This window comes from Rousettus aegyptiacus, unplaced genomic scaffold, assembly GCF_014176215.1.
Source record: "Rousettus aegyptiacus isolate mRouAeg1 unplaced genomic scaffold, mRouAeg1.p scaffold_m13_p_11, whole genome shotgun sequence".
Classification (NCBI taxonomy): domain Eukaryota; kingdom Metazoa; phylum Chordata; class Mammalia; order Chiroptera; family Pteropodidae; genus Rousettus; species Rousettus aegyptiacus.
This window is the reverse complement of record NW_023416286.1, coordinates 49,279,988-49,296,376: the sequence shown is the minus strand read 5'-3', so window position 1 is coordinate 49,296,376 and position 16,389 is coordinate 49,279,988. Positions and strand designations below refer to the sequence as shown.

The window sequence follows — 16,389 nt, the reverse complement described above, 5'->3', positions numbered from 1 at the left end:
GGACACTTTCATACACTGCTAGAAGGAATGTTGATGATACTTACTGCTAAGCTACCAGAGGCTGTGTCCAGAACATTCCGTATGTGCACATGTCCTCTGACATGCGTTTATCTTATGTTACTAACCACTGGGTGTGAGAACAGGTACTCATCGCAATACTGTAAACTAGAGAATGCGCGTCTTCTAAAAAGGCCTGCAGCAGGGAAATAATGGCCATGGCACAGCACTGCTATGGGCCACTAAGTAGTCATGAAAAGTAACACAGACTTTGTAATACCTGAAATTTTTAAATGCACATACTCTAGTAGAAAACTTGATATAATTTAAGTGACCATCAATAAGGCATTGTTTAAATTAGTTAAGGTACATCCATACAATGGAAGACTCAGCCATTTAAAAGAATTAACTCCATTATGGAAGAAAAATGACCAATCTAAAAGACTCAAAAGTGAACAAAGCAAATGCAAAACAGTGCTACCACTTGTGTAGAAAGAAAACAATAAGAAATGTTTCTAGAGACATGTAAACACACACACACACTCATACTACTAAGAGGCGGCTGCTCTAGGAGAGAAACTGGGCAGTAGGGAACACACTGAGAAGGAAATACGTTTCCTCCATTTGTACCTCTGAATATCCTTCCATGTGCTCCTCTGTCTTGTCTGTACTTTTCAAACTACCTGCAATAAAATACATTACTTCTGTGATCGTATTAAAATATTACTTAAATTGATGGGGGGCGGGAAAGCAGGTGCATTCATTACAGAATATACCATATATTGAGGCATGTGAGGAGGAGGAGAAAATAAGAATCCTTATACGAATGGCTTATTTTTGTAAAATGAAACACTGGAAAGATAATCCAGAAGCAAACCTAACAGTTACTATAGAGACAGGCATAATGGTTGCAAGGAAGGATCAATGTCTAAGCTTCATTGATAGTGTTAATTACTGAACCCTAACAATGTTTGACATATTTAAAAAATAAAGGTAAATCAAAAAAATGGGGGGAAGGTATCATCCAAATGGAAAAAAACTGAACGAATGAGCCTGCTGTGTAGCATATGGATACCGTTCAGAGAAAATAATTAAACTCTGACTGCCCATGTATTTTTTGACCCTACAACAGTTGAGGAATACAGTCTAAGTAGTAAAAGAAATGCAAGCCCAGACAGGCAAATCTGCAGAAACTGAAAGTAGACTAGTGGTTACCAGGGACCGGGGGGTGGGAACAGGGACTGAGAAATGACTGTTAGGATGTAGTTTCTTTTTGGGGTGATGAAAATGTTCTTTAATTAGATAATGGTAAAGATTGTACAATTCTGTGAATATACTAAGGACCACTGAATAATACAATTTAAAAGGGTGAATTCTCTGGTACATAAATTATATCTCAATAAAGCTATTATTTTTTTAAAAATTGCTAAAAAATCTTAAACTTTACTCAACAGTTTTACTGTTAATAATACTGGTATTATATTTTTTAATATATTTGGTGTCTATTTTAAGATAAAGCATAAAATAGATATGCTATTATAAAGAAACAAGATTTTTAGTAAAAGAAAAACAAGAGCTAGAACAAAAAGGCCCTGTAATATTAAATTTTATCTGGATATTTCAAAATGGACTCAAACTACTTCATGGGAATAGGTTTATTCCGCCCACCCCCCCCAGCTCTGTCCCCTGAGAGGCCTAAAAACAATGTCCTTCCAGCATCAATAAACATACCAACTGCCCAGACCTTGGTTCAAAATTCCATTTCCTCACAAAGGCAGCAATGGCAGGTCTGGGCAGGGTGCAAAGGGTAAACAGGACCGAAAGCAAGGACACACACAAGACCTGTCCCCACAGCGCTGAAGCCCTCCCTGGCCAAATCCAGGATAATTTCAGCACAAAAAAAATAAAGAATGACTTGACAATACACGAAGTAAATATAATCCTTAACTCCATAATGATACTGAAAAGAAATAGATAGACAAAAACTCATTCTTTGAAAAGGAATGCTAAATAGTAAATATAAAAGAAGCCACAGAAAGAAACAAACGCATGTCCGTAAGAACCACTGAAATGCTCAACACAGGTAAAGCCCACCAGAGAATGCTAAAATCTCATGGTGGAAGGTTGCTGAGAACAAAATATCCAAGTGGTATATCACACTCTGCAGGTTCTTAATAATCACGAAAAGGAAATAAACAGCTCTACAGCAGAGAAATCTGGTGGCCATCTCCCAGCCAAGTAGTCAAACTTAACGCCACTAAGTCGGACAGCCTGACAGAGGCCCCAGAGGGATGCAGTGTGAAGTCCACGGTACTACTGATGAAGTGTTCCCACCAAACAGGTTTAACTCGAATTGAATCAGCCTTGAGGCCTCACTTCCAGTTACAGGAAATACAGGAGAAAGAAGAACAAGTTAAATGACACTGCATAGAAACAGACAACTCCAAAATGTGGGATATTCAACAAAACTTGACTGGTCTCTTCAAAGAGTCAATGCCATAGAGAAAAATACACTGTTGTAGATTAGAATCCTAAAAAGAACAGTGTGATATTATTCAGCCTTAAAATAATAAGAAAATCCTATCGCACATACCACAACACAGTTCAACCTTGAGGACAATATGGCTAAGTGAAAGAAGCTAGTCATAAAGAACAAATACTGCATGATCCCACTTATATGAGGTTCCTAGAATAATCCAAATGATGTAAGTGGCAGCGGAATGGTGGTTGCCAGGGGCAGGGAGGAGGAAATGGGGAGTTGTTCAGTGGGTGGTGTTTCAGCTCTGCAAGATGGAACAGCTCTGGGCTCTGTCACACAACAGAGTGAACGTAGGTTATGCTACTGAGCCATACACATAAAAATGGTTAACAGGGTGAATGTTACGTTACCTTTTTTACCACTATTGGAAAAAAAAAAAAAAAAAAGCCTAAGATATAACATCCAAATGGAACACACGAACCTTGATTGGATCTTGGTTTTAAAAAAAGCTATAAAAAATGTACTGGGACTAATGGAGAAATCAAACTAGGGGCTAGGTAACTCATAATATTAAGAAATTATTGTTAGCTTTATTAGGTTTGGGTTATGTAGAAAACCATCCTTATATTCAGGAGTTGCATGCAAAATAGAGAAGTCTGCAAAATGTTCTAATGGTTTGACAACAATAAAATGTGTATTTATACGCACACGCATGTACACATACATGAACATACCTATTACTCCCATATAAAGCAACAATAGCACAATTATAACATTCTTGAATCTATGTGGTAAGAGTGTTTCTTTAGCTTTTCTATATTTCTGAAAGTTTATATAATATTGGACATTTCTGTTTATGAAAAGTATATAAAGATTATTTTGAGAGGAATACTCCCCTTTTAATTTATTCTAAATCTGGTTCCCACTAGATTTTAGAATAGGTTCAGTGGTTGGGTATTTGTGTGATGAAGTTCTGATCGCTATCCTTGTCAATGTAATTTGCAGTTAAATTAAGTTGGCTTTACAGACCCGAAGACAAAGGAAGATCAAATTTTTTAAAAGTGTTTTCCTACCAGTGCATTTGATTTCCATTCCCATGAAAATTCACATTCCATTCTTCATCTCCACAGCACAATAAAATTTTTCAGGTGTACGCAGCAAAAATCAAACAAATCAACAAACACCAAAGCTACACCAGATAGGATGCTGGTGGTAAGACAAGAAAAAAGAGCAGGAAGGAAATCTAGCAAACATAACTCGAGATAATAAAGTTGTTATAAACAGAAATGGAAAGAAAGCAAATCCTGGAATGTAAGAAGACAAAGGCAGAAGTCCACAAAGAAAGCCAACAGAAAACAGAAGGGATGCATGGGGAGAGAGAATGGGGGACAGAGAAATACCACTGTAGGACCACGGGAAAAGGAGCCAGAGAACACTGGGAAGCAGAGATCTGGGTCTCATACTACGTATCAGCCTTTACGACAGGCTCGGCAAGCGGGCAGCAACGCAGGAGCTAGGAAAAGCACGTTACCTTAATAGTAATGTAGTTTTTCAGCGATTTGGACATTTTTTCACCACTTTTCACATGCAAATGCCCTGAAACAAAAACAAAGTCATTATTTCTGAATTGGGTGGGAAGAGAGGGGACTCCTCCACCCCAGCTGCAGAGGGGAAGACGGTGAAGTAGGTGCTTCTCCAATAGACTGAGCCACAGGGCTGGGACTGTGGCCACCACAGGGACAGGGAGGAAACAATAAATGCTGCATTCTCTAATATGCAAATACCCATGTGTATGTAGATATAAGATTCCCCCCCAATCTTCACCCACATCTGACCCTCCAGAAGACGGAACCCACAGCTTCCTTTGTTCTACAGAGTCAAGTACACCCGGCCCCACAGTGGGTCATAGATGGGCACCGTTGACTCGGAACCCAGAGGAGAACAGATGAACAGTGGCACTGGCAGGAACAATTCACTTTCCCCCTTTCCTATAACTTAGAAACAACAATTTAACTGACTTAGCACCTGAAGAAAGGACAAAACCTCTGGTTTTTCCAATCAGGCTTAGGTCAATAAAAGTTTGTTTATAGGGGGTTCAGACCTGCAGAGCTTGCAAGTCTCTAAGAATGATTAGATTTTCTGTTGTGGTTGGTTTCAGACTTATCAACACCTTGGTATTATTCACCCCCATGTACGTGAAAGGACAGAAGAAAACCAAACTCATGTCAGAAACTTCTCGGTCTGAGCCTGGAATTCTTCCTGGGCTTTAATTTTTATGAGGTTCATTCAAAGAGAGGGCCTTGGCTTTCCTAACAGAAGATTCTTCTACTTCTTCTGACAGTTCGAAAACAAAACCTGGCTCCAGCTTTTCTGAGAACTGGTTAAAATGTGGCTTCCAAAAAGAAATATCACCTTGAATATATAACTCTATTTAATGTGTCATGTACATCAAGCACAATTAAAATTTTTAATTGGCAATATCTGGAAAACTACAATCTGACTACCTAACTCTAACTTCCATCCATTTACTTCAGAAAAAAAAGTATTAATGTAAAGATATGTGTACTCCATGTTTATCGCAGCATAATTCACAGTGACCAAAACATGGAAAGCACGTAAGTGTCCTTCGATGGGTGACTGGACAAAGAAGTGGTAATATATACAATGAAATACTCCTCAGCTACAAAAAAGCATAAAATATTGCCACTTGGGACAACATGGATGGATCTTGAGGGTATCATGCTAAGTGAAAAAAGTCAGAAAAGGACGAAAATGATATGACTTCATTCATATGTAAGATATAAAGCAAAGTAACAAATCAACAAGCAAAACAAGCAAACAGTCTCACAGACAACAGTGTGATAGTTGCAGAGGGGAAGAGAGGAGGGGGGAGGATGAACAGGGTAAAGGGGGTCAAATATATGGTGACAGAAGGAAACTAAACCTTGTGTAGTGAGCACACAATATACAGGTGATGTACTATGATATTGTACACTTGAAATTTACATATTAACCAATGTTACCCCAATAAATATATTTTTTTAAAGTATTAATTCTCCTGTGTGTCAGGAGAAACTGTTGTTTCTCCTGGACAGGGCAAAAAGTGGAACAAAGAAGATTCCAGTGCCTTAACAGATGGTAAAAGTCAGAACAAAATCTTTCCCATTCCCACATTTGCAGGTAAATAAGACACCTACTATTTTATAAATACCAAACTCATCATTAACTGACAGAGGCCAAATAAGTGAGTGTTCATACTGCTACGAGTTACCTTTTTGATCCTTAGAGCCACAGTTCACTCAAGAGCACCTGCATTTCGCAGGGTTCACTGCAAACCGTAACTCAGCAAGAGCATTAACTGATGAAGTATCTGTGGAGGGATCAAGCTTTAACTTGCCAGGTGGTAAATATAATGATGATTTGTTCCCAAATCTGAGATGAAGGACAGGAATACCTTCTTCCCAGCTCCTCGGACCTTGAAGATTTCCTCCCCACCTGGGCTCTGCGCTCATTTATTCTCTGTGTGTTACTCTCACAAGTCCTCATGCCAAAGGGGAGAGACTTTATTTCACGCAACTTCTAAAGTGAAGTGTAGGCACCTGACTGTGGAACTAGCTGGATCCCTGGAGAATCATTTTTGAAGCATTCTCCCTCCCGGGCAGTGCCCACCTCCCCTGCCCCCATCAGCACCAACTGAAAATGGATCATTGGTTTTCTGTCCTTCTACTTGTGGAATCTGCCCAGCAAGACACATCACTGGCAGGAATAAAGTGGATTTTGGCTACTGCTGAGTTCTACCCAGGAAAACAAAACAATACCAGAAAACAGCTCTCATGCAATTCAGCCAACTTTGTTTCTGCTTTGTTTCTTTTTTTTTTTTCAGACTACCTTAAGGCAGTATAGAAATGAGCTGGTCATCATGGAATGGAGATGCTCATTGCTAAGGCACCCTAAGGGCACACACAGCGATGACGGGGCTGACTCCCAGGAGAGCTTGGGGGTAAAGGAGACACTACAGTAAGTGCACTCTGGGCAAGCAGCCTCATCAGTACTGCAATGGGGGAAACCCACACGAGCTCTCACCAGGCTACCAACAGGCTACTGCATGTTATAAAACTGGAGCATCTCTGCATTTAATACCACCTCACTGGAGAAACCTAATTTCCTTAATTCAAGAACTAAACGAAATGGTATTTGTTAGTGCATTGTGTTTTTAGATGTTGATTATCTGCATCTCCCAACCCGACCATTTCAAAAAGTTAATAAAACCAGTTCATTGTGGCCCCACAACCACTGTCAAAATCTGGACATGTGAATATTACCATGCATCAAGGGCAATTCCAAAATTGCTATGCTCAAAAGATGCTTACTTCACAACCCACTTCTGAGAAGGGGATGGCTGGTGTTAACTATGTTCTCTGAATACTGAACTGGGAGGCGGTGTTATCAGAGGATGATAGATATTTATGGCAACAATATTATAGCTCAAAATTGGCATATTCATAATAGATTACATCACACTATTTGAAATACCTTAATAGTTTTATTTGAAAGAAACTTATAAAGAACAACACTATAAAACATTTTCCATATTGTCAGTTCATATTTCATTTCCAAAAACACAGACTCATTCCCACCCAAGTAAGTTCATTTCTAACGGATGGAAATTCAAAAACAATTTAGGAAACAACTCCATTTCTTGACCTATTAGCTGATCTATATATTTCCAAATGTTTCACCAATAAAGACAGAATTAATAGAATTGAAACAGAAGAAATTAATCTGAAGTCATTACTTACCAGAATGTAGAAAATAATTTCCCCATTGCTTGCACTGATGAAAGACCTCACACTGTGCAATTTCATTTTCATGGTGTGGAAAAGCTAGATCTATCCCACCTGAATGGATATCCAGTTGACTTCCAAATACCAAACTGTAAGACACAGTGCAGAGCTGTGAACTAATTCGATCAACACATTTCTCCAAACCACATCTTATATTTAATATTTCCAGCTTTTATGCAATGAATAAACTAGATCCGAGTTTTAAATCAATATGCATGATTTAACTGATACAAACAGAAACTGAAATTCTGTTTTAACTTCACAAAATCCCTAATTCATTAGCTTTTCCTCCCAGTAAAGAGACTTAATTCTCTGCTCCAGATATACGGTTTTTAAAAACTTACAAAATTACCTTTTCTTACTTTCGGTAGGTAGAGTTTAGTGGTTTTCCAACTTTAACAAACGAGAACTATAAAATCAAGAGAATTTTTAATTTGGCTTTTGAAAATTTACCTATTTAGTGATCATATATGAAAAACAATGTTACAGAATTTAAGTAATGCACTTCAGCTCTTAGCATTTCTGCTATAAGTCTAGGCTACACATTTCCTGGGAAACCTCGTGTTCTAAAAACTGCACATTCAACCAGAGCTGATGGGTACGTGAAGCTAGCCAGACCACTCAAAGCTTGTGTAGCTCTCACCAGAGCACCTGCAAAAACAACCTGTACCTGCATGAACAGCCCAGGTTGGCTAGTGACTGCTTTGGAGGACACTGAAAATGCAAAAATTGATTAAAAATGCAACAATCAGCACAATCAGTGGAAATGCTGGTTTGTGAGGGCTGGGGTGATGAAGCCACCTCCCCCAGTAGACAGAGGCTGATAAGTAGACCCTTGTGAATTTTTCTAATCATGGTTAAAAACAGACGTTTCCAAAGGTGCAGCAGCCTCGCTTAAGATCCGTTCCTGCTAAAGCTTGACTCTGCTCTCACTTGCCTCCCTCGGTCCAGAAAAAAAAGCGTATATACCAGTCGTACTTTAGATAAGTGGTGACAGAGACAGGCACAGTGGCTGGGTGGCTCGTCTATTATTGTACATTCTTAGCAATGGGTTTTAGAGTAGGGATCTGGGCCGCACAGCAAGAAGGAGCGGCAAGCAAGCAAGTGAAATTTCATCTGTATTTGCAGCCGCTTCCCAGCGCTAGCATCACTGCCTCAGCTCCACCTCAGATTGTCAGGCATTAGATTCTCATAGGAGCTCTGGTCCCTGATGCTGAAAAGGTTGGGGACATCTGTCTTTGAGAATCTTTTAGAGTCAAACGCTGTGCAGAAGAACGTTAGATGGCAGGGACCAGGACTGGGGAGGAGAGCAGAGGGGCCTCATTTCTAACAAGTGGTTAATTTTTACGAAGAGCTGAAGCAAATATGACAATTTTAAGATTTAATAAAGCTAAACTATGGGTCCATGGTGTTCATTATATTAGCCTCTATTCTTGTCCATATATTAGACCTATTTTAAAGTAAGAGAACGCTGAGAAGGAAAAAAGTCTATTTTCATTATTTAGATTTCAACAAAAATATTTAATGGGTAACATTAGATTTAAAATTTATTAAATGTTTTCTATCAGTTGTAGAGAAATTACTTGACTCTAAAAAATAAATATCTTTTTACAACCCAACGTATATCCCACATTGCTATTAAACCAACAAGTATTTATCAATACAGTATGACTGGACATAGTTGTTTGTTTTTAATGAAAAGTTGGACCCATGCTTCATAGTAATAAAAAAGTTGGATGTCTCAGGAATTCCTAGATGTTTCCAGATGGGCCCTACAGACATCATCACAGGTAAGGGCAGCAGGGGGAGGTGTGGTGGAAGCCTCCTGGGTCTTAACTAGAAGGAACAAAATCTGGATGGACAGGTGTGGAAGATGAGGCTTTCCAATCTGGCAGGAATCAGGTAAACCTACGTGGGGCTGAAAACTAAACCAGTTTGGGGTCAGTGCATGGGACAGAGTGCTCTTACAGGCAATCATTACCCCAGCAAATGCACACATTTATACCCAGCCACTAAACGGCACCACAACCAATTTGAGGGTGACTGGGTTTATTGATCTTAAAATTTGGGGCAAGCTAGTAGTTTAAAATTTTCACCTTAAGCATACTTTATGTTTCTAATTTTAAAAACAACTTAAATATTAAAATCTGAGTTAACATGAAACTAAAAAACCCCTCACCTCCACAAAGAGGAAATATACACACCAGGTTATTCCCTGTAGGTATCTGTAAGAGCAAAATATTGGAAACAACTACATGCTTGTCCACAGGATACTGGCTAAATGACTGATGGTCCAGCCACACAGTACAGCACCATGAAGCCGAGAGACAAATGATGAAGACAAATAACACAAGGGAATTCCTGGGACGGATTGCTACGTGAAAAGAGAACAGGACATCATATGCGGTATGCTGCCTTTTGTACACTTTCTGTGTAACATACACAAGAAAAGGGATATCTGGCCACAGGCGGAAACATGGGAAGTGCCAAAGGAATGGTCTACAGAAGATATCAAAAAGAAAGTGGAGGAAGCCCCAGCAGGTATGCTCGAACCAGAAGAAAGCTGTTTCGCAGAAGCCAAGGATAGAGCAGGGACATCAGCTGCCTGCCACTGAGGTCACCAGTGACCTCAGGAAACCAGGCAGTAGCAGGTCACCTATAGACAGTGAGAAGAGAAGCAAACAAAAAAGGTCACTGGAGATCAAGATCAGAGAAGGACTTGTGGTTATGGAGATTCCCAAGACAGAAGCAACCCGAGTACAGTGTTGCCCGAGGTGAAGAACTGGTGGAAAGGCCAGACTGAACCCTAGGGAGCCAGACATGTGGAAACGGGGGGTGATTGATGCTCGATGGGATCTGTGGACCGAGAGAGCAGGTTAAGAGGAAGGTAATTCAGTTCCCGGTTCCCAGGGCTCTGCCCTTGCCTAGACCCTGAGCAGAGATGAAGGCACACCTGGAACTGGGTTATAGGTGATGGGAAATCGAGAATTGAACTGTCAAGTGGGCTTTTCTACTAAAAATAACAAGTGCTGATGTTGGAAAGATAAACATGCCATGTTTGTTTTGGTTCCCTTCTTACAGCCAGTCCCACTGGAGCGCTAGCTTTCTTCTCAAAGCAGCTGCTTTGTGGGCACTGATGCCAAGATTAAACTTGCCCCATCTATGCCCTCTGCTGACCAAGTCAGGCATTGCCTGAGTTTTCCACATCACAAACATAGGAAGAACTCAAAAAATCTTACCTTGAGATGGTAGAACATTCAATATGCCAGCCAGGTCTTCCATTTCCCCAAGGAGAGGCCCAAAACATCTCTTGGGGTTTAGCTGCCTTCCAGAGGGCAAAGTCGCTGGCATGCCGCTTGTCAGAATCACCTGCCAATAACAAATGGTGGATCAACGGGAGAGAATCTAGAATGGACAAACCAACCCGAAATCAACACAAAACTGAGATGCAGGAAGCACTTCCCAAAGATTCTGTTCCCTCTTATAAGTAACCTCACATTCATCATTTATATGTTTTTCTCTTTCCCCACATGACACTGAGAAGGACTAAATACTTTTACCTAAAATATGCCAGAAGCATGAGGTCTATCAGCAGCGAGGCCAGTTTCTGTAAGCTGAATAATGAATGAGCCAAGATTTCGAATACACATACAGTAATGCTTCTTTCTGAGGGGTGTTCTGAGCTGAGCACTCTCATTCTTCCTTATTCTGTCTTGTGAAAAAGCTGTATTTATCAGTTACTGATTTTCAGAGTAACTTAAAAAAATAATATAGAATGAAAAGGAAAATCACCAGAGTATCAATCATATTCAAAGAGTAAGGAGGCTCAGACAAGGAAGGTTAGGTTATTACTGAAAGCCATACAATGTGCCAGTACTGGGCTCTCTTTATATTCTAAAACTTAGAAGCAAACAAGAGCTCCCTCAGAAGTTGAATGGATAAACTACATCCAGACAGTGAAATATTATTTGGTACTAAAAAGAAATTAGCTATCAAGCTATGAAAAGACATGAAAGAACCTTAAATGCATATCACTAAGTAAAAGAAGCCAGTCTGAAAAGGCTACATTCTGCATGATCCCAACTACATGACAGTATGGAAAAGGCAAAACTATGGAGTCAGTAAAATGCTCAATGGTTGCTATGGATATGGGGGCGGAGGGATTTTTAGGACAGTGAAACTATTCTGTATGATACCATAATGATAGATACATGTTATTATACATTTGTCCAAATCCACAGAATATACGACACAAAGAGTAAACCCAAATATACACTATGGACTCTGAATGATAATGATGTGTCAGTACAGGTTCATCAACTATGACAAATGCCCCATTCTGGTTGGAATGGTTATGCCTGTGTGAGGGCAGGGGATAAGTGAGAAATCTCCATACCTTCTGCTCAATTCTGCTGTGAGCCTAAAGCAGCTCTAAAAATAAAGTCTATTTAAAAAAAAAGAAAAAAAAGTGTTGCTGATGCTAGAATGTGTAAGTCTCAGAAACTCCTCCTCTGCTTCCATAAGGCACAAAGGCCATACCTTACAGGTGTGAATGATCTAGAAATTTTCTGCTCTGCCTTCAGGAGAGCAGGAAGCTACTGATTGAGTAAAAGTAACAAATACCCTTTCTGAGTCAAATGACACAGTCTATAATGCAAGAGGACCATGCTTAAAGACAGAAAAAACTTAAACAACTTTTTCTTGGCTTTTACTTTTTTGTTGGGTTCTCTTAAATAGTACCCTTTTAAAATTATTTTTAATTTAGTTCTGCATACTTATTTCTTCTCCATCAAATGACTTTGATCTAACAAATCATTGGAACAGAAGAGTATAGGAAAAGATTCAGGTACATTGGGAAAACAATATATGGTAAAATACACACAGGAATTTAATGTACGATAAAACATCTATAGGAATTTAGTATACGAAAAATTACTTTAGGAATTTGATACATGATAACAGCAAGATGGAGAAGAGTAGCAAAACACGACACCATGCAGAGAGTATCTCCAGAAGGAACCAGAAGGATGGGCCAATGTGCTGTTTCCAGAGAGAAGAGCTGGAGGACCAGGCTGGAATGGGGAGGAGCTATGTCATATACTGCGTCAACTGAATTAAATTTAAAACATGGCTGTGATCAACACTCTGGCACCATTATAACTTCTAAGAGAGTGGGGGTCTCGGCTGAGCACTGGGAAAACAGAAGCCAATATGGGAGGCCAAGAGTCACCCCACCTGGCTCTGCAAGAGGACTGGGGGCTGCACCGATGAGTTTGCCGTACTTGTCTCCTCTCAACTGAAGATCAAAGTAGACATTGCCTGTTTATAAAGGAAATCACGATTACATCATTAAATATCAGATCTGTATAGCTTAATAGCCAATAAGTAATTAGAATTTAAACATAAAACATGGCATCTTCATTTGGTTCCTTTCACTGTATTTTAAAATCAGAATTACCACCACCGCTATTATTTTTTAAAAGTATTCATTCGGACACATCATGAACATCTGGATATAGAAGTGAAAACACAAGCATAAGTTCTGTATCAAATGGCGAGGCAATTCTTTTTAACAAGAAAAAAGAAAAGTGTCCCTCTCAGTCCTTCTTCTTCACTCAGAATTTATTACTAAGCTCTAATCACAAGCTAGGATAAACTGGTGAGAGTTTATCCCAGTACTATGGGAGCTGCTTTCTATTAAGTCAGAATGTAAACAGTACCTAAAAATGCTTTAAGAAAGAAATTGCTCCTTTCAGTGGAAGAAGCATTTTCCCATACCTTTATGTTATCAATTTGCTGAACAAATTGTTTCTTCACAAATAGTTCAAAGATCAAATTACAACCAAACTTTGTGAAACTAACATGAAGTCCAAATTGAGTTTCAGCTAATTAAATTTATTTAAAATTGATATTTATCATTATTTAAAATTTACAATAAAGCACAGTAATAACCAAACAGCATTTAGTCCCACAGCATGTTCAGATGAGAATCTCTAAGCACCTCATGAGCATTAATCAGTTTATCCAGGTTATGTGTCTTATTTCAAGTTACATGACAGAAAGAAAACAATTTCCTAAATTTTCTGGAACAAACTCCAATTCAGTCACCTAAGCCCTTTAAAACAAGTTTTTCTTGGAAACAAAATCTAAATATAGCAAATAAGATAAAGTACAGGACTGTGAGTCCCTCTGTGCACATAGGCTATTGAGAAAGGCAACACACATTTCTGGGGGCCAAGAGGACCCTCACATGTATCTCAGGTAGGTCCATGAGAAAGGTGCCTACAGTCCAATTATTCCTATAAATCATGTTCATTATCGTACTTTGGAGTTTGTTACTGACTTGCAACAAGCATTGTAATACTTGCATATCCTCAATCCTGAGCTGAGTACTTTAATGGGCTATTCACTAAAAGCAAAAGATTCTTCTGGTCCAAGAACTGACAAAAATTAATACATTAACAGCAGGCTAAGGTAGCATATGACTGGCTATCAAAAGGTACAGTACAGATATCAAAAATGATAAAGGAAGCTCACTTTCAGCTACAGATGGTGAAGAAAACTTCCTGGGAGAGAGCAAACTTTGGTCAGGGTTTGTTTGGGGCATGGGTAGGATTTAGTTTTGGGAAGAATGACTGGAGAGGAGGAGGTATGGCTAAAAACCCTGAATCACAGAAGCAGCAAAACGCTGTGATGCCAATCTTTCTGTGAGGCTACCAAACAAAAAGCAGCAGATCCTAAACCAACTAAGCTCCACCATAAGCTCCATGTTAATTCAAAAGACGGGGTGTTTTATAAGATAACCGACAAGTCTCTTCAATAAGTCCATAATGAGGGGAACAAAGTGGGAGCTGTTTTAAAGAGACTAAAAGGACACAACCACATGCAGTGAGCAACCCGGATTCCATTAAGATGTGGGGACGTGGGGGCCAACTGAGTAAACGTGAATACGCAGTGGACATGGGGTGCTATTAGGAAACTGCCCAGTGTCTCGGGTCTGATAATGACCGGAGTTACACGGGGTGATGTCTTTAGAGATGCACGTTGAAGTGTCAAGGGCCTGAAACATTAGGATGTCTGCAGCTTTTATTGGTCATCAAAAAACAACATGCCCGTACAAAAAGGTGAACGTCTGCGGCCTCGTCTTTAACAAGAGAGTATGGGTCTTTAGTGGTACTGCTATTGTCCCCAGCTTTTTTTTTTTTTTTTATGACAAAAGACTGTAGTTGAAAAGAAGACTGCAATGAATACCTGCACACCTACATCCAACAGTTGTTGGCATTCTGCCTTATCAAGACTAGCTCTCCAGATGGTCATCTCTCCTATGACTGAAAAATATTTTAAAAAAGAAATTATGCAACCATTTTGCAAAAACACAGTAACTGTAAGAAAACTTCACATCACTTTCACATAGGAAAAGACAGTAAAACGTATGGCACCTTCCAACATAAATGTGTGTCAAAGTCCTATTGGTATTATCCAGTGATCAGTTTTCTTAACATAATCCCTACCTTTTGCTGTTGAATAAGCATGTCCATTAGCAATTATTCCTTCAATAAAAGAAATTATCTGAGGAATATTTTCAGTTACCCTCATGTACACTGTGGGTGGGAGAACCTAAAAGAAAGCAAAGGGGAGGTGACTATTTCCGTAGCTCAGAGGCGTAGGTCAGCCACGTTGGATTTCATTGTCCAACTTTCTTATCCTCGTGGCAAGAAGAATCAGCAACAGGCTTTACCTTCAAGGCTGCCATATCTTGTTTAAAATCTTCTTCATAAAGACTAGCAAGAGAAGTGGGTGATATGTTCATCTGCAAAAAGATTAGACAAGCATATTAGGATGTCTGGAGTATTCACAACAGAACCATGCAGAGGCGTAACTGGCTCCAATGGCCAGAAGGGCTGAGTCACATGGCCCTACCATGGTTTGGCCTCAGTTTGGCACTACCTGCTCATAAAAAGGGCATTTAATTTTAAATATTAAACTTATTCTAGTTGCTTAGCTAGTCAAATTTGTTGACTCTATTTTCTAGTCAGAGGAAAAAAAAAGAATAAACAATTCATGATTTCCATTACATAATCCAAAACAAGAACTAAAGCATACAAAAAACAAAACAAAACAAAACAAAAAAAAAACAAAAGAAAACTTCCATTTTTCTAGAATAAGGGCAAGCCAGATCAATGTATTCCACATAATAACCAGTAACTTGGGTTCCTATCTAATCCTTTACCCTTCTTTTGCTCCAGGTGGAAGAAAGAAAATCAAAAATATATTAAAGAAAAAATCTCTAAGAAATATTTGAAAACAATATAGTACATGCAAATAGAGATTGTGAGGGGTGTTCAATATATGGCTGGGCTCCTGGGGACAGGCAACCCTCCTCCCCACAAATTGACATTGAATTCTGAACTTAGGGCATTTGGGAGCATACACCTGCAGCCTCAGATTCTCAAAGTGGGCTGCCACACGAAAGTATTCCTTATTTTTCAACAGAAAAAATAATCCCAAGATAGAAGCATGACACTGTGAAGTTCTAAAACTGAATCTGGCTTCGTAACTGTTAACCTGTGAAGTGACCCTTAAGTCACTGGAACTCAACCAGCATCTGTAGCATCCGCTCTGTCCTGGGCACCCCCCTTCCCTGCCTCTCAACCCTGAGAAACAGGGCTCCATCTTAGGTTGAGAAAATTTCAGCTCCAGAATAGTAAGAAACTTTCTCAAGTAAAACACTACCTTGAACCCTGTCACTATGAAGCCCATGTTCTTCCCAGCCCAGGGTCCTAAAACAGCAATCATCCCAGAAACTGTGACCGATGAACATGTACTACAGAAATAAACCTGGTGAATGAAGTGTTGCTGCCCACGTGTCTTTTTGGCTGTGTTGTCTTGGCCAAGACAATAAAATTCTGCACCCTTAGGCTTTCTTTGCAACAGAGATAATCCCACCTAATTGTCCCTTAAGTTGTCATGAGGATTCAATGTGCAACGGGAAAGCCAATTTTGTAAATAAAAAATACATTAATATCACTAGTAAAGAGACGAAACGCCTAGCACCCAGACAGAGCTTAG

At 39.4% G+C, this 16,389-nt stretch overlaps 1 protein-coding gene across 3 annotated transcripts in view; it reads right to left on the bottom strand.

The window, feature by feature from the left end:
- CARS2 (cysteinyl-tRNA synthetase 2, mitochondrial) overlaps nt 1–16,389 on the bottom strand; it is a 42,468-nt gene that overhangs the window by 15,873 nt on the left and 10,206 nt on the right. For all 3 annotated transcript variants that reach the window (XR_004953372.1, XM_036228802.1, XM_016145262.2), the window contains exons 4-9: nt 15,059–15,130; nt 14,832–14,937; nt 12,556–12,639; nt 10,560–10,689; nt 7,276–7,409; nt 4,008–4,072 (exon numbers count right to left, since the gene is read on the bottom strand). Coding sequence is in view for 2 of the 3 variants with exons in the window: in XM_036228802.1 (XP_036084695.1) it covers nt 4,008–4,072; nt 7,276–7,409; nt 10,560–10,689; nt 12,556–12,639; nt 14,832–14,937; nt 15,059–15,130 (591 nt within the window). In the remaining variant the exon portion in view is untranslated. The remainder of the gene's footprint in view (nt 1–4,007; nt 4,073–7,275; nt 7,410–10,559; nt 10,690–12,555; nt 12,640–14,831; nt 14,938–15,058; nt 15,131–16,389) is intronic.